At 36.4% G+C, this 25,920-nt stretch overlaps 2 protein-coding genes and 1 pseudogene across 2 annotated transcripts; all 3 read right to left on the bottom strand.

Annotated features, from left to right (window-relative positions):
* Positions 1–3,039: 3,039 nt before the first annotated feature.
* LOC133786201 (G-type lectin S-receptor-like serine/threonine-protein kinase SD1-1) lies at positions 3,040–4,678 on the bottom strand (annotated as a pseudogene).
* A 1,013-nt stretch (positions 4,679–5,691) lies between these two features.
* Positions 5,692–7,049, bottom strand: LOC133786200 (G-type lectin S-receptor-like serine/threonine-protein kinase At4g27290; the record flags this gene model as incomplete). The annotated part of the gene is made up of 1 exon (XM_062225404.1): positions 5,692–7,049. A coding segment is annotated over exon 1 (735 nt), but the record flags the coding sequence as incomplete, so codon positions are not given.
* A 1,005-nt stretch (positions 7,050–8,054) lies between these two features.
* LOC133783546 (wall-associated receptor kinase-like 9) lies at positions 8,055–12,568 on the bottom strand. Its single transcript, XM_062223203.1, has 3 exons — positions 11,323–12,568; positions 10,704–10,811; positions 8,055–9,473 (listed from the first exon to the last, which is right to left on the bottom strand). Exons 1-3 carry the CDS (start codon positions 11,795–11,797, stop codon positions 8,242–8,244), a joined length of 1,815 nt encoding a protein of 604 aa, XP_062079187.1. The 5' UTR covers positions 11,798–12,568; the 3' UTR covers positions 8,055–8,241.
* Positions 12,569–25,920: the final 13,352 nt, after the last annotated feature.

The raw sequence follows: 25,920 nt of genomic DNA, 5'->3' as shown, positions 1-25,920 counted from the left end.
ACACCATGTCTGGTGTTGGAGTCGGACGTAACCAAGGGCCTGAAAAACGGGTCAAGTTTGAGAAAAAATGAAAGAGTATACTCTGGGGGAAAGTATCGACCAGCGAAAGATAAGCTCTTACCTCCTCTCGCGAAGGCCAAGTTGTTACTGGCTATGTCCGGAGTAAAGAAGTACTCCTTATTGTAATGACCCACGTTCGAGATATGGGTAGTGCCACTCAAGAACGTCCGGCCGGTTTCCTGGTGACAGAAGTGAAAAAAGCCAGTCCCGTTGTGTTGAGGGTTGGACTTGAGATCAAAGAGGTAGTTGACCTCATGAGGTGAAGGTTCTGGCCATTTGTTAAGTTTGTGTAGGATATAGAGCGCGGCCAGCATCCTATATCCATTGGGAGTTATTTGAAAAGGGGCGACACCAAAGTAGTTGGCCACCCCCACAAAAAACGGATGAAGAGGAAGATAAGCTCCCGCCTCAATGTGGTATCGGGACCAGGCGCTGTTCGCCCCTCCTGGGCGGTTAGCTCTCTGGTCCGCAGAAGGACGTGTAATGGTTACCCCCGTGAGGGGGAATTTTCTGAAGTAGTTGGCAACCATTCGAAGGGTCACCGAACTAGCTGGGGAGGTGTACCACTCGACATCAGGCGGATTCCGATGACGAGGACGAGCCCTAGTTTGGATATTAGGGTCAGGAATAAGACTTTCTCGACCACTGGTCGAGGGAACCCCAGCCTGCGAGCTAGGCTGGGCAGGAGAAGTAGGGTTACTTTCAGACTCGGGCCTTTTCTTGCCGGAAGACTTTGAACGGGCCATGGGAGGAGAAGGATGTGGTCTGGAAGACGCTCGCGAGAAAGGTATCTGGTGAATACGATCGGTTGGTTGTTCTTCTCCCTCGAGCAGCTGGGCGAGGAGGTCATCGTCGATGGGTCTCTCACCTCCCCACAAATCTGGCATTAAAGTCTGCAAACAGAAGAATGGGAAGGTGAGGTTAAAGGATTCTAGAAGGCTTTTGGAATAGCGCTGGTCGAGTATAAAAGATAAGCCTTTATACAACAGCATTCTAACAAAGAAACTAAACCTTTCTACGCGAACAGTTTGAAAAATGGATCAAAGGGTGAACGTGAAAAGTTTTCTTGAAAAAGTTTTTTTTTAACTCCCCTTAGGGTGGGAAAAATTATTTTTCAACTGGCTTAAAAATCGAAATGTTACTTCGGTTTTACGTCCTAAAAATCATGATCCTGAGTTTTAAACTAACTCATAAGCCTACTCTGCCTACAAAAACATTCTATCTACAGGTGCCTAAGAACCAGAAGCCAAGGGGCTTAGACAGTACACTATTAAAGAGCGTGCACCACAAGAAATTAGAAGCATGGGGTTTCAGTAGCTTACCAGGGAAAATGGTCGTGAAGGTGGAAGAAAGGACTTCGGAAATCAAGGAGCCCACCGTCTGAGTCTTGAAAGCACAAGAGAACGTTCGCCGGAGAAGGTAAAGCTCTGGTTTTTAGGGTTTTTGGCAGAATAATGGTGTGCGTGAAAAGAGAAGAAATGAATCTGGTGGTCTTATATAAGTTTGTCTCTGATATTAAAAAGGCGTAATCATTAGTTTTCCTTTTTCGAAGTATGGGGGAACGTGATGGCCGTCGAAATTGTTTCTGGGGAACTGAAAAGTCATGATTAGACAGGAGTGGGTTACTTTTTTCAAGAACACACGAAGGGTTCTGACACGTCAGGAGGGGTTACCGAAGAGCGCTCGTTCAAAGTTTATTTACTGTTCGTAGTAAATAAACTTTGGGGGGCAAATGTTATCCAATAAATTAGCATTTGTGACGTGGCGGATAATCTCTTGACACGTGGCTGATACCTGGATGGCGTTTGCTAGAGTATCGACCAGGAGACACAGCAGAAGCAAGACAAGCCTATTTTTCCCACGACCAGTCTGGTCGATGGTTCCGCTGGCAAGGCAACATTTATGGGAAGATCTTTGTGAATCCCGAATTTATCTCACGCAATCTTCTGGATATCCCATTATTCGGGGGATAATATCCGTAACAATATTTTGTAACCCTCCATGAGCCTATAAACAGCAAGATATAGCTCAAGGGAAGGGACTTTTGGGCAGCTGAATCATAGAGATATAGAATTTCTTCTAGTAAATTTGTATTGTTTTGTGAGAAGTGTTGAAACTCATTGAACCCAAGTTCTCTGATCATACTTCTGATTTCATATCAATATAATTTTGAGTGGACGTAGGTCATTACCAGATCCTGGGGCCGAACCACTATAAATTACTGTGTTTTCTTTACTTTCTTCATTACATTATTCTCTTTACATTCGTCCATATCGTTCATATTTTGACTCTATGTCAGTTGGCCAAATCGTGGGTCAACAATGATTTAATTAATTAAATCAATAGAAAATAGTACAGGTCATGATTTTAAGTCCAATGGGCTTATAATCAAATGGGAAATTTCACGGGCCTAAACCTCATGATAATTTCGACCTAGGGATTTAAAATAACTATTATTTTATTGATTTTTTAATTAAATTAAACGTCCTAATTGAGTCTATAAAAGGAGTGCTTAGAGAGAAGCCAAAACATACGTTTGATAAGTCACAAGTCAGATTTTCTAATAGTTTTAGATTCTCTCTAAACACAAGCTAAAACACAAGTCATTTTCTAAGCCTCTTTGTTATTTTGTCTTCTTCTCTGTATCTATCTCATGTGTTGAGAATTGCCCACACTAGTCTAGGTGATTCTAAGGATACATTGGAATTGTGAAGAAAATAAAAGATCGGTTCAGTTTCTTGATAATACTCCGCGACATAGAGGATGCAAGAGTTAGAGAAACTGAAGGAAGGACTCTTTCATTCCGCTGCGTATACTGTAAGTATTCTTGTCTTTGTTTCTCTTTGAATTCAATTTTAGAAATATGTTTTAGGCTATCTCGTATTAATTTGTTTAATATTAAATATACATAAAAATAAATAAAGATCATGTATAAGTTTTCCTAACACAAAATAAATCAAATAAATAAAACAAATAAAATTCAATCACAATTAACTCTAAACATTCAAATAATTAAATTAAAATTCCTAACACTTAACAATTACCAAATAAAGTAGTTAATAAAATAAAAAAAAAAAATTAATGCACTACAGTGTCACGCAAGAAAAACATGTCCACTGCTGTCATGTGGCAATTACATTACATATCATCGAGGCTCTAGTACTGACATGGTCGCATTGTTTGTTGTGGATGATTGAGAATGGCCACCTTGTGGTGACTCTGTCTCGAAGAAATAGCCTGGTTTTTTAGGCTGAGGCATAGAACTGTCACTTCCCAACATCATAACAATAGATGGCATGCTTGGTCTATCCATAGGATTATGCTGCACACATAAGAGACCAACATGGATACATCGCAAGACTTGACATAAATTTTATGAACCACTTAAGCACTCATCAAGCAATTCAATTGCCCTGCCTTCCTCCATCAATTTCCATGCCTAGATTATTCAAAACCAAACACTCATCATCAGAGAACACGCAAGCATCAAACATCTTCATATAATGTTATGAATAAATAGTGTTTCAATACTTACATGTCCTGTGAGTGCAAGGGTATCGATTTCAGGGTGAAAGACTCTATTTCTCTTTCCACTTACAATCTCTAACACCATTATACCAAAACTGAAGATGTCAGATTTGATTGAAAACAGACCATGGAAAGCATATTCTGGGGCCATATATCCACTGCATTCATAATAATAACATTATTAAAAATAATAACGACACTCGTTGATCATATACAAAAACTATTGCATACATAAATACATAAAGCATGGCAAGAATACTCACTAAGTTCCAACGACTCTGTTTGTTTTGTCTTTTATTTGATTTCCTCCAAAAAATTTAGCCAGACCAAAATCTGAAATTTTGGGATTCAACTCACTATCCAGCAAAACATTACTAGCTTTAAGATCTCTATGAATTATTCTTAGTCTAGAATCTTGATGAAGATACAACAGACCCCGAGAATTACCACATATAATTTCAAAGCGCTTAGGCCACTCTAATAATTTAGCTTGTTTTGGATCTGAAATATACCAAGTCAATCAACATAATTAGACCAAAAAATGCAGTTTGGAACTTCTAAAAATTATTCTAGGTTGTATATAAATTATGACAATTAATATTTTGTTCGAATAAAAAGATTCTACTTACCAAAGATGAAGAAGTCAAGGCTTTTGTTGGACATGTATTCGTAGAGTAACAACCTCTCTTGTTCTTGAATACAACAACCAAGAAGCTTCACAAGATTTCGATGTTGGAGTTTTGCAATTAGTACTACTTCATTTTTAAATTCGTTGACTCCTTGTCCTGAATTCATTGAAAGTCTCTTCACAGCAATTTCTTGCCCGTCTCCAAGCTTACCCTATAAACATAGTTAAAAAAAGAAACTTGCAAAACTTGTTTTATTCTTTATTAAATAAATTTAAATGTTTTTTTTCTCTCTATATTTGCATATTTCAATCAACCAGCACACTTGAGAAACTTACTTTGTTAACAGGTCCGAAGCCACCTTCTCCAAGCTTATTGATGTCTGAAAAGTTACTAGTGGCCGTAGATATTGTGGAAAGATCGAAAATGGGGAGTTCCAATTCTTCTTCTTTGCTTCCACCCATCTGATTTTTTCTGAAATAGATAATTATACGTAGTAGACTTAAAAGGGTTAACAAAATGATCAACTTCATATCATCACATTATATATGTATTTATATATATACATGTCTAGTTAAATCACTGATACATATATAAGATTAAAATTACCTTTGCACGGCCTCCAACGAATAAAATAGCAAGCTAAAAGAATGCCAGAAAGTGCCACACCAACACTTGCAAAGATGAGTGCTTTCACTTCATGGTCACCCCTTGCTTTTGATAGCAATTAGTTTGACATGGAAAAGAAAAATGAAAATTTAAGTCAGATCTCTGGTCAACACAGCTGAAATAACATTATAAAACAGAGCAAATGTTATGAAAAAACTTACAAAGCTCAGAGGCCAGCATTCGAATATAGACATCCTGCCCAGTGTCACGGGCCGGCTATTTGGGGATTCCAACTAGACGGAACGTGCGGCACTTGCAGACTCTTCAAGCTAGCAAGTCAGCCTACAACACACACCTACAGGCAAACAAACTCAGCGGTTAGCCACATACACATCTCGGACATGCAACGGGCAATAACGAAGTATGAGCAAGCACAAAGCAAGTCATTCCTAGGAACGTCCACACAACACAAAGCACACAACAAGGCAAGTGGCACACAAAGGCCCAACGAAGGTAACAAAAAAGTAACACATAAGCAACAAGGAAGTACACAGGGGCAAGTATGGATAAATGTTATTTCATTAATATATAGCCTTGATAGGGCAAGGGAGTACACAGCTTTGGCCCCTATCTGCTGATGGCCATGGTGCTTCCCTAAGTCACCAGGTCACCTCCCCCTAAGGAGCCTTCTAGGGAAATAAAGTCTTCCCAGGAACATATATGATTTTTGTCTGGGAGACATATGCAATATTACAAAACTGCCACTACCCTATCCCATGAGGTTGCTTGGTGCAAGACTTGACTAATGATCAAGCACCAAGGCATGCTCATTACAAAATGGCCCCGTGTGGGTGTGCCAAAGGGGCAGCACGCCACACCCAGCACCTGGAATTTCTCTGATATCAACTAAATCACCAAACCAAATGACACAACCACTGCCTCCTTCTCTGATATCTGTGTTTGAATAAGCCACACAAGAACAGTTGCTCAAGCATTTGGCCCTGCAATTCTTCAGATTCATACTTGCATTTACCCAAGTGTTGGTAGTATCCGGCACTTTCAAATTTGCAAACTTAATGAACCCATCTTTTTCTTTGTTCTGACACATCAATGGAGTTTTTCTCTCACACCCTTGAGCCCAAATAAGTGAATTCCAATTCACCTGAGATTTGGGCTTAAACCCTTTAAGACATTGGCAGACTGGGTTAGAGCTTACAACACACTTGCCATTGACTCCACATAGCCCATAGCTATCACAGTAGTCTATGGGAGCTGAAGAGTAAAGACTCCAAGAGTTCTCTGCTTCGGTCCATTCATATCGTTCGCGGGCACTGGTTGTAGGATTGACGATTATTCTGCTGATGATAGATTTAACCTTGATAAAGTACCTGAAAAAAGCTTCATTATCGTCGTGTACAAATTCCAAGTCACAAATCGGGTTTGGTCTCAAATGAAGTGTGCCACTAAAACGAAGGTCGTTCCACGGGCCATGACGATAGTAAATCCTTTTGCCCCTTCGAATAGATAATTCAGGGTAAGCATGAGGCTCCATCCCACAAGTCAAATCGATAGGACAAGGGTCATCTGCACTGCACTCTTCCATGCTGTCATAAGCCAAGTATGCCCTGTTCTTATGTTGAACCCTGTTTTCATACCAGGTAACATTGTATTAGAAGGATAATCAAAGCTTTGCCATAAATATGTTTCTGAGTTTCTGTTTTTCTCATCTATGATCACCAGGTTTCCAGAATCCAAAAGCATAAGAATTGGCTTTTGGCCTTGATTTCTTTCTAGACTCGTTGGTGTCGTCGATGACCAAACGATTGTCTTCTTCTGTCCGAACAGAACAAGATTTGTGCTACTGCTGTTGAAATGCAACGAACCCGACATGTCGTATATTGGATTGCAACGGTTGGCAACCCAAACAACAGTTTGAACAGAGATGTTTTTTAACCAAATTCCCAAGTAACGATATTTGGAATTTCCTGGACTGAAGAAACCAAGCTCACACCTTCCTTCTTGGGAGACCAAGGTTCTGCCATCAGAGATAGACTCCACTTGTCTTAAGCTATCAACTGCAAAAATTGGTGTACAAAGGAAAAGCAGCAATACTAACACAAATGGAAACTCGCCCATTGATGCTTGCTTCATACAAATACGAAATAATGTTTGAATCTTTTATTAATCTTGTAAAGATTTTGAAAGGTACTCATACATCCCACTCACGTATATACATCGTATATATATATATTGTACCCTTCATACAGGAAGAATCTTGACTAGATTTTTCCTTCCTGGCTTTTGGTGATCAGTGAAGACAACGATGCACCACCAAATTTTGTGAAAACCATGACTTTCGGACTCCACGCCCCGAGTCCCTCGAACAACAACTGGTGTTCTTCATTACTATTATTAGGGCTGAGCATAAAATCCAAAAAACCGAAAAAATCGTGTACACTGACCTACCGAACACCGAAAAAACCAAAACCGTTTAAACCGAAAACCGAAAAAACCGCCGACGGTGCAAACCGCCACTGTTCGGTCGGGTTGGAAATTTTGGGTGAACCGACCAAAAACCGAAACCGACCGAACACAATAAAATAATAGTATAATATTATATAATTATTAATTATTAAAATTTTTAATAAAAAAAAAACTTAAGGCACTTGTAAATGTAATTATGTTCTATATATTTATATTTTAAAAACATACAAAAATGGATTCTAACAATCCAAAATTTTTAATTTTTTAACTAAAACTTTCAAAAAAAAAATAAAAAAAAAAAAATAAATAATCAATTCGGTTTGGTCGGTTTAACCGACCAAACCGCGGTCCAAAACGGTCGGTTTTTTTTTAAACTGGTTTGGTTCGGTCAGTTTTCGGATTGCACCAATCCAAACCGAAAACCGAATTCTAGATTTCTTTTGGTGAAAAAACCACTCAAACCGACCGATGCTCACTCCTAACTATTATGTGCCTACTCATCATCTCATAGGACCATGTGTGCGACCATGTTTAGTTTATATAATCATGACCGATCAAACCAAACTATTAAAAATTAAAGGAAATATACATTGTCATTATGAAATATGTCACCAAACATCTTCCTTCCTTTGACCTTGTTGTAGATATTGCTTAGATATTTATGGAGATAATACTCATTAGATAGTTGGCAATAAAAATTCGCATAAAAAGAACTAATTAGAAAAATAAAAATGCCAAAACCATACAAAAACACGAGTACTACTATATTACATAATATAGTAAAAGTACCAAGCGTTGAATGCTTATACAAAGAGATGGAACCAAAATTAACAATATTAACCAATAAAGTATTCCACTGTATAATTGATCTCTCAAATTTGAAATAAAAAGAAAATAAAGTGAAGAGTACTACAAAAGGGATATTACTATTTGTTCACACTTCCAACAATGGTAACTCTTGCTGCAACGAGGAGCTAGTAGCATTCCTATCAAAAGTTGACGATGTGGAAGCATTCCAAGAGTAGTCTATAACTTCAGGTGGTGCATATGCTAGCTCTTCATCATAATCATAATTATGTTGTTGACTACCCTTAGAATCTTTATTATCAATGCCTTGAATCCTCCTCTCTAGCTCCTTTGCTACTTCTTTCATGGTAGGTCGATTCCTTCCACTCAAATGCAAGCATCTCTTTGCAAGATCAGCAACAATTAAGATCTCTTCTTTTGGCGCATCTTTGAGAACTTGATCATCAAGAATGTCGAACACACTACTATTACTCTTTTCCTCCATCGTCATCATGAAATATGTTGCCAAACTTCTTCCTTCCTCCTCTGACCTTGTTGCAGATATAGCTTTTTGTCCGGTCAAGAGTTCGACAAGAACTACTCCAAAACTATAAACATCACTCTTATCTGTGAATTGGCTAGACTGAAAGTATTCTGGATCTAGATAGCCAAATGTGCCATAAACTAAAGTGGTCAGGTGAGTTTGCTCTAAGGAGATAGTTCTTGATGTACCAAAGTCTGCAACTTTAGCTCTCAATTTTTCATCAAGGAGTATGTTCGTAGACTTGATATCTCGATGATAAATTGGAAAAGAAGCTGCTGAGTGTAAGTATGAAAGAGCTCCTGCAACTTCAGTGGCAATTTGTAATCTCATGTTCCATGTGAAAGGAAACTCTGCATTTTTGTCATGAATATACTCAGAAAGTGTTCCGTTTGGGATGAATTCATAAACTAGAATTGGAACATCTGTCTCCAGACAACATCCCAATAGCCTGACAACATTTCTATGATTGATTTGTGTAAGAATGACAACCTCGTTGATGAATTCAGAGAGTTTGGCTTCATCAATTATTTTAGATTTCTTTATAGCAACAATCTTTCCATCTTCCAACATTCCTTTGTACACAGTGCCTTGGCCTCCTTGCCCAAGAACTTTGTCTATATTGAAATTATCAGTTGCCTTCTCTAACTCTTTTGATTCGAACAGCTTCGTTTGCTCGACATTGTTTTCACTCGAGTGTATTTGCTGTTCCAACAAAAGGCCGCCATTTCGTTTAAAAAATGCTTTCTTGCGTTTAATTTCTTTTCTTTTCTTTATGAATTTGTATAGTCTCCATGTACAAAAAAGTAGAACTAATAATCCAAGAGGACTCCCCACACCTGTTTAACATGTATGAATAAATAAACATAATCATTCATTTATGGAAATTTGGAATTTTTAAAAACTTATTCTTAATTAGTTTGTAATTTTAAATAAGCATAAATTAAACTCAGATTTTAATATTATTATTTCTCTTGCTCTAAACTTTAATTTTTTTATATAAGTTTTATAATATATAAATTGAAATTTTGTCAAACATTTGATCTTTTTGAACAAGGATTGTTAAAATTTTGTTTTTTTCACTAATTTTGGTAAAAATATTATTTAGGAATATTTGCGGCAAAACTATCCAAAGTTTGAGGATTGTACGTGGCATAGATCCAATCTTTTTTTTAGGAGGAAAAATACCCAAAGTTAGTATAATAGTAATTTCGCCACTCTCTACATATTGATCTCCGTTAGGTGGTGACTAAACAATTTTTTGTATTTTTCACCGCTAAAAAAAAGATTGAGTCTATGACATGTACAAACCTCAAACTTTAGGTAATTTTGGTGCAAACATTCTTATTATTTATTATGACAAAATAGCCTCAATTTATTTAATTAAAATTTGCGATAAATATAGAATGTATTTATAAACTTTTATTAAAAATATGATTGATTAAAATATATGGATATTAGCAGTAAAAATACATAATTTCTCAATATGGTATAGTTAAATTCCTAAGATTTTTTTCTTTTGCATAAAAAATACATCCTACTACGCTTTTTTGGTAATCGTAGGTACCTAGTAGTTAAGATGTGATTATTTCTTTTGGAAATGTGGCATAATTTCTTAAGAATTGATAAATTTAAAAGATATTTTCACTTCTAGTTTTATTCAAATATTAATAAAAAAAATATAATATAATGAAGTTGTTTTACTCACAAAATTTGTTGCGAGTAAAAGTATAAGATTTTTTTTTTAAAATGAAAGTAGGTGGATAGATGAGTTCTAATAGTAGAATAGTTATCTCAATTACATTATTTTATTATTTAATTTGTATATATGCGTGAAATTTTTAAATTTTGTTCCATTATATATTTCCAATATATATTATTATTGATTTTTATTTTTGGTGGAATGAATTCCTAGATGCACTACTATTATGAATTTTTACTATGTTTTACGTTAGTTAACCAGTAAAAAATATTATTTTATGAATCACACATACACACAAAGAAAATTATAAATATAAATATATATATGTATATATATATATATATATGAATTTGATACAAAGACATACCTATAAAGATAGCCTTGCGTTTATAACTACAGTGATAGTGCCCGAAAGTGTTCACGCAAGTGGAGCCTCCAGGACATAACCCTTCAATCTTAATGCATTCATTAATATCTGAGAATTAAATAACACATAATTTTTTTAGTTAATATAAAATTTATTATTTATTTATTCTCATTAATATAGACTATAAAAAAAGATTACTGTAACTAATAATAAGTCCCGACTAATTAAAAAGTGCGGATATTATTGGTTTTATTTGTTAATTTTAACATAATATATCTTTAAAACAAACAAAAAAATAAATATTTATGCATATTATAAAATATATCATTATTATTATAAATATTTTGTTTTAATTTTTCATTTAATATATTTATGTTATTCTTTTATATATAAATATATATAATATTGATTATTTATTTAAAATTTATATGAAAATAATACAAATCAAATATATATATATAATTGATAAATTCTACAAATAAAACTAACGACCGACGTGCAGATTTGTATCTAGCTAGTATATATATATATATATATATCAATATTTATATATATGTATAGTAAATGAAAGCTTAATATTTATATACAATTATAATTAATATTTGTGGGAGAGGTTTACCTTGACTACACCCACCCACCAGATAGGGATTCCCTCGAAGTCCAGTACTGCACCAACAATCACTTATTCGATCCAAAGAGGATTTTAATAAATTACCATAGTCCTCCGTCGAAGTTCGACAATCGAAGTTGCTAGTTTTGTTTGGTATAAAAGGTGTTTTAAATACATCGAAATACGTACTGTTAAGGGACCAACTTAGTCGGACGGGAACATAATCCAGATCACGAAATGTTTTATATTTATACATTTCATCATAATCTATCAAGAATGCATATTTGCATTGGCTATGATTTGCAGGAGTACCAGAAGAATCATTATCCATGGAGATTTCCAAGTTGTTGCCCACAACATCCGAAGGGAAGACGACGGAAGTAGTACAACATTCAACGCCATCGCAATTACTAAAATCAATAATATTATGATTACTTGATTTAGTTGTTGTACTATTGGATGAGCATCCATTCTCGAAGAGCATGTTGCCTGACTTTGTTACGAACTTGGCCAGGGCACCACAACTTACTGCAATGAATACATTGCCACGCGAATAGTAAAACGGGGTTCCTGTTAAATTTGCTGATTTTTGCCTTGTCTTGTCTCCGCAATCGAAGAAACTAATGGGGTTTCTCACCACAATCCATTGGGGATCGTAATCATAGCTATAATAATAACGAGAACGAGGATCATTATTAATCAGGAATTAATGAAATATTAAGTACCTGTAGCTGAGTGTGTTTGAGAACAGGCGTGGAAGAGTTGTGGCAGGAGATTTCGAATCGTTCGTCAAGAAAACATTCGGATGGTCCAATTCCGAAAGGGTATGGAATATCTACATCTCCACACTTGGCTTGGCAATAATCTTGTTTTGCAATGGGTGAAGCTAGTGCGGACATTATTGTCATTAATAATGATCCAATCATAATAACATTAACATTAACAATCAGCAGACTCATCATGAGTGCCTCTTTCTTCTTTATTGATCACTTATTTGTTATCTGGTATCACATTTAATCAAAAAAACACACATGTATAGTACTTCAATGGTGAATTAAACTTCAGTTTGAATATATAAATAATAAAAAATACTATAAATTGATAAGCAAATATCTAATTAATTAAGATACCATTTTAGCAATAAGTCAAACTAAAAGATATAAGGTTAATTAAACAACTATTTGGTATATTGTGTTTTATCAAAATACACACTTAGTACCCCATGTTATTGATAATATTGTTTATCTAGTATCCTATAATTTGAAATTTTACATATTTGGTATTTTAAACAAATTTGATTAATGAAATTTTATCAGTGCGAACAAACTGCCATTAATTATATGGGGTTCAAATTCAAATTTAATTACTTAATTACATATAACTTAGAGCAATTTATTAGTCATATTGATAAAATTTTATTGATTGCATTTGAGTCTAGGTACAGATATGTACAATTTTAAATTATAAGGTACCGAATGAGTATTACCCAAAATATTAAGTACCAAATCTGCATTTTGATAATACACAATATATCAAATATGTATTTACCCGAGATATATTTATATATAATATCTATAATGCATGAAGTAATTACTAAATTCCCTCGTATATATATTTTATAACTCGCAAATATATAATTTAAAACTTGAATTCGAGTACTCATATAAAAAGAGTAAAAAATAATTTATGGACATCATCAAGGAAAGTATGATAGAGTGCTAATATCAGAGGATACTTCTATAGTATGTTCCAAGAAAGAGACATATTGATACACTTTTCGTGCGTCCAGTTATAATCTTAATTTTTTTATATAACAATATACAATATATTTATTTACTATTTCACATATGGATCAAATTTTTAATGATAGTGTACAAATTTTTTATAAATTTTGAATAATTCACCGTCCCTTATACAAATAAAGGTAACCTTCAATGACAACTTTATAGTCACAATATATATTTTGTGTGACTAAATATTACTTTTAGTAACAACAAAACATTACTTGTAACGAAAAGGTCATACATAATCACAAGTTGTCACTAATGTAGTTTTAGTCACAACCTATTATTTTTTAGTGATAAAATTTGTTGTGACTAAAAATACATTTAGTGACAACAAATTGTGATTTTTTTTACAAATACTTGTAGCCACAGACTTCTTAGTGATGACATTGGTAAGGTGATTTTTCTTTAGTCACAAAATTTATTATGACTAAAACTAAGATTTTTTGTACAAAATTTATTAGGATTTCTTTAGTCAACAAGAAAAATGTAATGGTATGCCCCTTTTGGGGATGTATTATAGAATTACACTACATAATAATGGAATTTTTTTGGTGCAAGCAACTTGTTTCAAACATAAAAGAAAAAGCATGTATGTATGCAACAAACTATTTAAATTTTGATTTCGACACTCTAAAAAATCTCAAACTTTTTGAAAATTTATGAGAATAACACTAAAAATTATTAATTCTGTTATATGTACAAGTTACTTTGCCTTGTAGCTCAAAATAATAAATTATATCTAGAAATGCATTGAATGATTCTGTGTAGAAATTTAAAATAAATACTCTACTTTCTCATAAGTATAAAATAAACTATACATTGAGAAGAAAGTAGATAAATAAGAAATTAAAAAACATCAAAAATAAATATAGAGGGATAAAATTATTTCCAAGAAACAGCAAGATATAGTATGAGTCTATGTGTTACTTACCAAAAGAGATCGAGCGTTTTTTATATTTCCCAGAGAGATCGACAAGGAAAGTGTTAATTATTTTTTCATCAATGAGAAACTAGGAAGGTATATTTGTGTGAGTATATGTGTGTTTTAGTGAGAATATATATAATATTTCAAAGATACATGAAATTAATTTAGGGAAAAAAGAAAAAGAAAAAAAAAAGACTTGTAGCAAATATAGAAGAATCGAGGAAATATCCACAGTTGAAAAGTCTTAGCTGAACCAAGAATGAAGACTCGAGGAAACAAAAAGTCTTAATTTGCATAGACCCTACCTTTTTAATTTTCTGTGTTTGGTCCATTTATTAGAAGATACTAGCCATCATCGACTAGTACTTGATGTGGTCCAGTAGTCAAGTCATCAATCAATATTTATGTTCATAAATTATATGAAAAGACATATTTTAGCTTGATGAATGAAGTCATTTATATGGATCAATCAGAATGCTTTAAAATAGTTGGAAAAGAATGAAAAATTTGCAAGTTGAATAGGTCCATTTATAGACTTAAGCAAGCTTCTCGTTCTTGGAATCTTAGGTTTGATGAGATAATCAAAACCTATGGCCTTGAACAAAATATTGATGAGCCTTGTGTTTACTAATTAAGGGAAAATCAAATAGTAGTATTTCTGGTTCTTCATGTAAATGATATCTTACTCATTGGAAACAATGTTAAGAAATTATCATATGTGAAGAATTGGCTGAGCACTCAATTCTAAATGAAGGATTTGAGTGAAGCGAGTTATGTTCTAGGTATCCAGATCATTAGGGATAGAAAGAACAAACTCTCAGCTCTATCTCAAGCAACTTACATTGATAAAGTGCTTGAACGTTTCTCAATGACAAATTCCAAGAAAGGACGTCTACCATCCCGTCGTGGAATTCATCTTTTAGAAAAAAAACAGTCTCCCTAGACTCCTGAAGATGAAGATGCAATGAGAAAAGTTCTTTACGCATCTGCAGTTGGAAGTCTGATGTATGCTATGTTGTGTACTAGACCAGATACCTGCTATGCAGTGGGAGTAGTGAGTATGTATCAGTTAAACTCATGACCGAAACATTGAATAACAGTTAAACATATCTTGAAACATTTAAGACAGACTAGGGATTATATGTTAGTCTACAAGGGTGGTGTTTTGAACCTTGTAGGCTTGTAATGACCCAACTATTTCTAAGACCTTAGACCATTAGATCTACTATACATAGCTACTATTTTGGGAAAGATACATAAGAAATAATATAACTTTATTAAATCTCGAAATATTGTATCAAATACATAATAATAGAAAATATGGCATGGGTACCCATTGTTTAAAACATAAAACATAATTTTAAACTAAAGAAAATTGTTTACAAAACTAAATGCGGAAAAACATGATTTAAAAGACTAAAAATAAATAACTTCATCCTCAATCGACACGCAGTCCACACATTCCATCCACCCTCAACACACAAGCCAAGCAACCAAGAATCCTTCCGCCTTCCATATTCATTTTCCTGCATCACACTAAAAATAAAGGAATGAGCCTAATGCCCAGCAAAGAAAAACTACTAACACCATAAACATACACATAAAATCATATCATAACATATGCTATAAACATATCATAACATATACTAAAAACATATTATAACATATACTATAAACATATTATAACATATTCCATATAAGACTATACTAATAATGGTCATTATGACATGTAATAAATCATCTACATCCACTGTCTAATATTTGAGGTATGTTAGATCACATATAATGTATGATAACATATCTACGTCCCCTGTCTTAAGGTAGGGTAAATCATATGTAGTGTATGATAACACATCTACGTCCCCTATCTAATATTTGAGGTAGGGTAAATCATAACATAACATATTAAAACATAAACTTATCATAACATATTATACATAACATAACATATCATTCAAACATACAAGATCTAGCATATTTTCCTTACCAAAACCGGGATGCGAGAACAAATGCGGGGCTTGGAATACTCCTAAAACCAGCAATAGAATAGTGAGTATTTCTTAAAAGAAAGAGATGAAAAGACTAGAACTAAACCACCCAGAGAAATATTACCGAAAAGACACCTTAAGTTCAAAGACCTTAAAAATCTAACCACAAAATCATAACAAAAGTTAGATCCTGAATGAAAACTAAAGAAACTAAGGAATCAAACAGGATTGAACTTAAGAATATGGGTACCTTTGTTGACCTTATAGATGGCCTAACTTCAATACTGAAATACTCTAATCCTTACTTCCCAAGTGTTTGGTAAAGCTTAAGAATAGTAAAGCTTTTTCTTTCCCAACCCAAGTGTATCTGTTTAACGCCCAAAATGTGACTACACTAAGCGGTAGTTGTAGTATGATCGGGCAGTCGATCCACAAGGAGGTAACCTAAAATCAAAAGGTTAGTAGAAAATAACACAAAAAGTTAGTAACAAGAAGTAAATAAAATTGTAAATGGAAAGAGGTTTGAGATTTTGGTATTGTATTTTTGATAAAGTGATGAAATGAGATAAGTGAAATAAATGTAAGATGTAATCAAGAGTTTGAGAAAATGAAAGGTTTCAAGATTCATCCATATGCTTGTTTAGTTACTTGGCTACTTGATTTACAAAAATACACAAGTAAATAGTTCACATCCCAACATTTACTTGGAAAATCTAACATTAAAGTCCATAGTTTTTCAAACAAAAGTTCATTTGAGTTATAAAGTTCTTTACTTTAAAAGCACAATGTTAATCTTATGAAAAATCTAAAAATGACAAAATACCCAAGGGCAATAATGCAATAGAAGATTAGACATAAAATTATGTATCAATATTACTTTTACTAATTAGAAGCACATAGAAAGAGCATGACTAATTCTATATACTATTAGCATAAGTAAATAAAGATAACAAAATAAAGATAGAGATGAAAGAACATAAATAACTCAAATATATTACATTACGAACATAGTAAATCAAAGTAGCAAATTAACATCACTTGCATATGGAATCATCCCTAACCTTCCTAGGAAGATTAGGCCATTATGCTCATGATTCTCACAAAATTATAAGAAGTAAATATGAGAAGAAAGTGAGTGGAAATTTTGCTATAGTTTCTCTACTCTAAAAATTACATACCAAATGTGAAGAAAGTGTCCCTATTTATAGATGGAGAAAATGACTAAAAAGAAATTAAACAACAAAATGGGGTTTACAAAATAAATCTGAAATATTAATAATAAAATATGATTTTGAAAAATCAAATCTTATTATTAATATTGCCCTAGCTATTTTTGTGTATGGTCAAAATGCTCCTTTTCTAAAATACCACAAAAACATGATCTTTAAAGCTCAAAATAGCAATTTACAAAGCCCAATACCCACAAAACATGGTTGGTGACACAAGAGGGTTTTGACCCATTTTTGGCCAATGAAAACGTGACACATGGGCGGCTGGGTTGAAGAGAAGGCTGATGGGCTGTTGCAATTTGGGCCAAAGGCTGGGATCCTTGGGCGTGAAGATGTTGCTGGAAGGAGTGGGCCTGCATTGGGCTGGCCTTTGTTTGGGCTGTTGGGTAGCTTTGTTGAAGGAAAAAGGAAGCTTGGTGATAACTCTACAAAATAGAGTTATTTTACCATATTTTATATGCTAATTGTTACTTAGTTCTTGAGTTTTTAATTAACTTATTAATTTTTTATGTAATTTTTAATTTATTAGTCTTATTGTAGTTTTCTAGATTTTTATATGTTTTTATAGATATTTTATTATAATATGTTGTAGTTTAATTATTTGAAATTTGTGTTGTTAGATTATAAGTAAAAAAAATGTGATTTTATTGAACTTAATTGCCAAAGTAAATTAAATTTCAATTAGTATTTTCATGGAATCAATATGAGTTATTTTATAAATGAAAATATTTTATTCTAATTTAATATTTACTTATTTTGTAGGATGTACTTTGCAATTTTTTTATGCTTGAAAAAGAAGAGAAAAGGAAATAAAAGTGGCATTTTTGTAGAAAAAGTAAAGAAATTTTGGCATTTGTTCAAAGGCCCATAAGCAGCCCCAGCCCAATGAAGCTCCTCTTGCCATCACTTGCCGCTGCCTCTCCCTCACAGCCATGCTCAATTCTCCAGCCGCCACCTGTCCCAAACTCCTCCACCATTCAGCATCACTTCCATCATATAACCAACCCCTTGGCCAAACGTCCTTCAATATTGCCTAGCTCACGTTCAGCAGGCTCAGCAAAACGGGCCAGCCTAACATCCAAAGCCCATCTCTCTTCAAGCAGCACCAGGCCCACGGAGACATCCACCAGCCACCAGCTGCTGCCATTTCCTCCACTCGGCCCAGCCCACAAGCCCAACGCATGCCAGCCGCCTGCCACCAGCAGCCAAATAGCTGCATTTTCCCATTTTGAGCCTAAAATTGCCTAATTGTACCATTTGTCCCCTATGCTCAAAATGTCAACTTTTTACCCAAAATCATCATCACTCCTACAATTACCCCCTACATACCATATTTATTTTATTTAATTAATCTAATCAATTTAATTAATTTTAAATTGATTATTTTAATAATCTCATTTTGGCTATAAATATGGTATTTCAAGACCATTTGGGGGTGCTTAATTTTTGGTTACCATCTTCCTTTCTCCCATTTTCTCTCTACCATCCTCTCTTCCATTTTGGGTTTTTCAAGAGCATTTTGCAAGTATGTATGTCATTTATTTTGTAATTTCTACTCTAGTTATGTGCTTCTAATCTTTTTCATAAGATTATTAAGATCATGATGAAGCAACTTGTAACTAGGTAATATTTATGTTGTATGTTGATTTCCCTTGTAATGCAACAAGTTTATGGATTTTTCTTCTTCATATATTTCTTTCATCTTAAATATCTTGTATTTTAGATTGTTATAACATATTTACACTTTGTTCTTCATTAGTGCATAAACATAATATTCTTTGTGTAAGATGTGTCATTAAATTGTACACGTCCATGCTTAGAACAAAAATATTATGTTTTGCCTTATAAATAATGTTCGTTGATTTATTTGTTATTTTATTAGATTGATTTACACTAAATGCTTTGAAATTATAATTTTGAAAAGTGAAGAAAAATCCTATCTTTTTAGAAGTAATTTGTGCTTAAAATTATAAATCTATTTAGAAAATGATAGTTTAAATTATTTTAACTATCACTAAAACTTGGGAATCAATATACTAATAAATATTATTAAACTTACATTTTGTGGATTCTAGTATCTTAATAATCTTTTCTTTTAACACTTATTTTCAACTCATTATTGCTTTATTTTTATTCTCTTAAATAGCTTTATTTTTTTCAATCTTTTATTTTATGTTCATAATATTAAAACTCATCAATCTTTGGAGCTAGGTTAGAATTTATTACTTTTGATTTAAAATAGTTTTCTCTTTTCAATTTTAGACAACTCCTTTGGGTTCGACATCCTTGCTTACACGATCACTATTCTATATGAACGATTCGTGCGCTTGCGATTTATAAATTTTTAAACATACCCGTTTTGGGTCCATCACTTGGCTGCTTGTTGCTGGGACACGTGGAGTGAAGCTGCTAGGCCGAAGGAGGGACGTTGGAGCCTGCTGGTACGTTAAGAGGTGCATGGCAGAAGTGGTGCTGGGACGCATGGCGAGCTGTGGCAGTGACACCTGGCGGCTGGGCAAGGAGAAAAGATGAGGTTGGGCCTTCGGTTTGTGTAATGCCCCGAATTCTCTGATGTGTCCAACGGCATGAATAGTAGGCCGGGAGGGCCATACTGGCTTAATTATGTTATTAATTTATTAAATGCATGTATATATTAATAGTGGCTGTTAGGCTAGTGGTTTACCTAACAACCACTCTCCCGCTAGAAAACAGAGCTTGGAGGCTAGTGGCTTACCTAGCAGCCACTCTCCCGCTAGAAAACAGATCTTGGAGGCTAGTGGCTTACCTAACAGCCACTCTCCCGCTAAAATCATGTGTTGTTCATTTGCTTGTTTGAAAGCTTTATGATTCAGTGTGATTATAATGGTAATCATTTGATAATGTTTATGAAAAGTATTATGTTTTCTTGCTGGGCTATGGCTCATGGGTGCTATGTGGTCCAGGTAAAGGGAAAGAAAAGCTCACCTAGCCTTGAGTGGAGAGCTGATGTGGTGTTGTGTACATATGCGGCCGCTTGACCACCACGGCCAAGGAGTTCTCAGAGGAACTAGGGGGTTTACCCTATTTTTGCCGCTTAGGTCGGCGGGATTGTAAATTTGAAACAGTAATGACCATTTTGTACTGAGAACCACTTGTAAATGTTTTGTTTAGCTCTGCAGAGCAGTTTGTAATAAAATCTCCATTTCCTATTTATTGGTTTTATGCCTTAACCTGTTAATTACACTTAGAGCACGTTTTTTACCAAAGGGCTCAGGTAGCGAGTCAAATTTCCGGTCCACCGTTCACCGTAACTGTTCTGGGGTAGCCAGGGCGTTACAACTTGGTATCAGAGCAATGCCAAGGTTAAGGTTCCTGTAGACTGGCTGGGCATGTACACACATCACTGAAGTCAAGCTCGACTCTTGGTTTGGTAACTCTTTACGTAGTTATGTGCATAACTGCCTAAATGTGGTGCAAATGCTTTACATGTATGCATGAGATATTATGAACTGTTATGTGATACATGCTGAGTGCTGAGTGCCATAAACATGTATTTGTTTATGAATATTGAATGACTGTGGAATATGATAACTGACTGGTTATTCTTGGACCGTGAGACGACAAGAGGTTTAGTTATGACTACCTGACTGGCCGTATTAATTATTGTTTCAGTAAGGTATCAGTGATAGAATGAACCCAGAACAGACAGACACTACAGCTGGCCAGAGTGGTCAGGGTCAGAATAATGACAACAGCCAGGGTCAAGAGAATGACCAATCCCAGATTCCACAGCCAGCACCTGCAAACTGACAGCAGTTGTTTAATGATTTGCAGGCTATAGTGTTGAAACAGGGAGAGGAGCTTCGTCTCCTCTGACAGCAACAAGTGCCTGCAATGGTTAATGTATCAGAGGCACCTTCTGTGTCAGTGCCAGTTATTGGGCAGCTGCCTGGGGTTGAAAACAGACTGGAACCTCTTTATGAGCGGTTCAGGAAACAGCAACCTCCTGTTTTTGAAGGCAGCGCTGATCCTATCAAAGCTAAACAATGGATGAGCATGCTTACCACTATTCTTGATTTTATGAAGGAAGTTGGTAGTGAGAGGGTGGTCTGTGCTGCCTATATGTTTCGGGATGATGCCCGGATTTGGTGGGAAGTAGTTGGCCAGACCAAGGATGTCAATCTCCTGAGCTGGGAGGAGTTTCAGACCTTGTTTAATGAGAAGTATTATAATGATGCTATTAGAGCGGCGAAGGCCGATGAATTTATGAGGCTATTTCAGGGAAGCTTATCAGTGACTGAGTATGCCTTAAAGTTTGATCGTTTGGCAAAGTTTGCCAAGGAGCTAGTGCCCACTGACGGGACCAGGAGAGAGAGATTCCTCCAGGGGCTACAGCCCAGGTTAGCCCGTGACGTTCGCATCACCACTGTGGTAGGAGTCATTACTTATGCACAGGTGGTGGAGAAGGCACTCACAGCTGAGAGTGCAGAGATTAAGATCTGGCGTGACAATGCAGCCAGAAAGGATTTCAGGAGGCCAGTTCCTCCATTTGTTGGTTCTGGTAGGGGTGTTGGCCCCAGTGATCAGAAGAGGAAGGTTCCTGATACTTTCCCCGTTCTAGGTCCTGACAAGAGACCTCGTGGTATTACAATAGGTCGTCCTGGGGGCAGTGAAACCTGGAAGACTCTTCCTGGATGCCCTAAGTGCAAGAAGCGCCATTTGGGAGAGTGTAGGGCAAAGGCCTGCTATTTGTGTGGAGTAGTGGGTCACCTTAGGAAAGATTGCCCTCAGATAGGGAAAGAGGAACCCATAAAGGTGGACAGCTCGGCCCCAGCTCGAGTGTTCACGTTGACTCAAGCAGAAGCTGAGGCTTCCCCCCTCAGTCATTACAGGTCAGCTTCTTAGTGCAGGAACCCCTTATCATGTGTTATTTGACTCTGGTGCTACGCATTCCTTTGTTGCTAGTAGCGTTATTGATAGGTTGTGTAGACCTTGTGATTTCTATGCTGTGGGGTTTGGTACTTTGTTACCCACTGGAGAGATAGTGGTTTCTAGAAGATGGGTCAGATCTTTGCCAGTGACAGTAGAGGGCAGAGAGTTGTCAGTGGACTTGACAGAGTTAGTTATGACTGACTTTGATATGATATTGGGTATGGATTGGTTGGCAAAGTATGGGGCAACCATTGACTGCAGAAGGAAGATGGTCACCTTTGAGCCTGAAGGTGAGAATCCTTTTGTGTTTGTTGGTACTGTGCATGGACCCCGCATTCCTATGATCTCTGTGTTGAGGGCCAGGGATCTACTGCAGAGAGGTTGCATATGATTCTTAGCTAGTGTGGTTGACACCACTCAGGTCATGCCAGTAAGACCAGAAGATACTAGACTTGTATGTGAGTTTCTGGATGTGTTTCCAGAAGATTTGCCAGGGTTGCCACCACACAGGGAAATTGAGTTCGTTATAGAACTGGCACCAGGGACGGAGCCAGTGTCTAGAGCACCAGGGACGGAGCCAGTGTCTAGAGCACCATACAGAATGGCCCTAGCTGAATTGAAAGAATTGAAAGTGCAGTTGCAAGAACTGCTAGATATGGGTTTCATTAGACGTAGTTTCTCACCCTGGGGTGCGCCAGTTCTGTTTGTAAAGAAGAAAGATGGTTCTCTGAGAATGTGTATAGATTACAGGGAACTGAATAAGTTGACAATTAAGAATAAGTATCCTTTGCCAAGGATAGATGATCTGTTCGATCAGTTGCAAGGTATGAAGGTATTCTCTAAGATCGACCTTCGTTCTGGTTATCATCAGTTGAGGGTCAAGGAGGGAGACATACCGAAGACTGCTTTTCATACCAGGTATGGGCATTATGAGTTTCTAGTTATGTCGTTTGGATTGACTAATGCCCCTACTGCTTTCATGGATATGATGAACAGAGTGTTTAGGGATTACTTAGACCGGTTTGTGATCATCTTCATCGATGATATTCTGGTGTATTCTCAGACTGAGTTAGAGCATGAGCAGCATTTGAGGTTGGTTCTACAGAGGTTAAGAGAACACAGATTGCTTGCTAAGTTCAATAAGTGTGAGTTCTGGTTGTCTCAGGTATCCTTTCTCGGACACATTGTCAGTAAGGAGGGGATTAAGGTAGATCCAGCAAAGATCGAAGCGGTCAGAGATTGGCCAAGGCCAAAGAATGCTTCTGAGGTTAGAAGTTTCCTTGGATTGGCAGGCTATTACAGGCGGTTCGTGGAAGGGTTCTCAAAGATTGCTAGTGTTTTGACTGAGCTGACACGCAAGAGCCAGAAATTTGTGTGGTCAGATAGATGTGAGAACAGCTTCCAGGAACTGAAGCAGAGATTAATTACAGCTCCGATTCTGAGTCTTCCGACAGATCAGGAGAAGTTTGTGATTTACTGTGATGCTTCTCATCAGGGTTTGGGATGTGTTTTGATGCAATCAGAGAAAGTTATAGCTTATGCTTCTCGTCAGTTGAAGGAGTACGAGAAGAGGTATTCTACTCATGACTTAGAGTTGGCAGCGGTGGTTTTTGCTTTGAAGATATGGAGGCATTATCTCTATGGAGAGAAGTGTGAGATTTATACAGACCACAAGAGCCTGAAGTATTTCTTCACTCAGAAAGACCTTAATATGAGGCAAAGGCGTTGGCTGGAGTTAGTAAAAGACTATGATTGTGAGATTTTGTATCACCCAGGGAAAGCCAACGTGGTAGCTGATGCTTTGAGCCGGAAGGGTCCGAGGCAGATTAATGGTATGAGGCTGATAGCCAGAGAGTTAGCAGATGATATGACCAGAGCTGGTATAGAGTTGCTGGTGGGCCAGTTGGCTAATATTACGCTACAATCTACATTGTTAGGGAGGATCAAAGAGGGTCAGTTGAGTGATCCACAGCTGATTAAGATCAGGGAGGATGTTTTGGCTGGAGCATCCAGGGATTATTCAGTGTCTGAGGTAGGTTTGTTGAGACACAAGGGGCGGATATGTGTTCCGTTAGACATTGCATTGAGACGAGAGATTCTGGATGAATCTCATACTACACCTTACTCTTTGCATCCAGGCACCACGAAGATGTACCAGGATGTGAGATCATTATATTGGTGGCCGAGGATGAAGAGAGATGTAGTAGAGTATGTGGCTAAGTGCTTGACATGTCAGCAGGTCAAGGCTGAGCATCAGAGGCCGGCAAGGTCACTGCAGCCTCTGGATATTCCAGAGTGGAAGTGGGAAAACATCACGATGGATTTTGTGGTGGGCTTACCCAGGACTACTGGTCAGCATGACTCCGTTTGGGTGATAGTAGATCGCTACACCAAGTCAGCTCACTTTCTGCCAGTGAGGACTACTTATACAGTTGATCAGTATGCAGTTCTCTATGTGAGAGAGATCGTGCGGCTCCATGGTGCACCTAAGTCGATCGTGTCAGATCGGGACCCCACTTTTACTTCCAAGTTCTGGGGGAGTTTGCAAAAAGCCATGGGGACAAAGTTGAAGTTCAGTACAGCTTATCATCCTCAGACAGATGGGCAATCTGAGAGGACGATCCAGATTTTGGAAGACATGCTGAGAGCATGTGTGCTGGATTTCGGTGGGTCTTGGAGTAGGTATCTGCCTTTGATAGAATTCTCCTACAACAACAGTTACCAATCTACCATTGGAGTAGCACCTTATGAGATGCTATATGGTAGGAAGTGCAGATCTCCCATCCATTGGGATGAGACAGGGGAAAGGATATACTTAGGTCCTGAGGCAGTTCAGAGGACCAGTGAGGCTATAGAGAAGATTAGAGCTAGAATGCTTGCTTCTCAGAGTAGACAGAAGAGCTATGCAGATCCCAAGCGCAGGAACGTAGAGTTCCAGGTAGGAGACTATGTTTTCCTCAGAGTCTCACCATGGAAAGGGGTGAGAAGGTTTGGGAAGAAAGGCAAGCTGAGTCCTAGATTTGTAGGTCCATTTGAGATCCTGGAGAGGGTTGGTCAGGTGGCTTACAGATTGGCTTTGCCTCCGGCGTTGTCTACCGTGCACAATGTATTTCATGTATCATTTCTTCGGAGGTATGTATGTGATGAGGGCCATATACTGAGTTATGAAGTTCTGGAGCTTGAGCCAGATCTCTCCTTTGAGGAGCAGCCAGTTCAGATACTTGACAGAAAGGACAAGGTCCTCAGGAATAAGACAATACCTTTGGTTAAGGTATTGTGGAGGAACAGCAAGGTCGAGGAGGCGACCTGGGAGCTAGAGTCGGATATGCAGAATCAGTTTCCCGAGCTGTTCAGGTAAATTTCGGGGACGAAATTTTAGTAAGGAGGGTATAGTTGTAATGCCCCGAATTCTCCGATGTGTCTAACGGCATGATTAGTAGGCCGGGAGGACCATACTTGCTTAATTATGTTATTAATTGATTAAATTCATGTATATATTGATTATATTATGATATGATGTGAAATGCATGCATACGAGTCCATATTTACAATTATAGGGGTGTGATGATAATTTGGCCCGTTGAGGGTAATTTGTGTATTTGGGTGCATGATATGATTTGTGAATGAGATTCTATTATTATGGAGATATATTCGAGCTAAACGACATGAGACGGTTATTTTTAGTGGATTAGTGGTTTTACCATAACGGGGTCAATTTTGGGGTAATAGAAATGTTCATTTGGTGATAAATTGGGAATATTTGAGAT

This window comes from Humulus lupulus, chromosome 6 (assembly GCF_963169125.1).
Source record: "Humulus lupulus chromosome 6, drHumLupu1.1, whole genome shotgun sequence".
Taxonomy (NCBI): Eukaryota; Viridiplantae; Streptophyta; class Magnoliopsida; order Rosales; family Cannabaceae; genus Humulus; species Humulus lupulus.
This window is presented reverse-complemented; position numbering and strand designations above follow the sequence as displayed.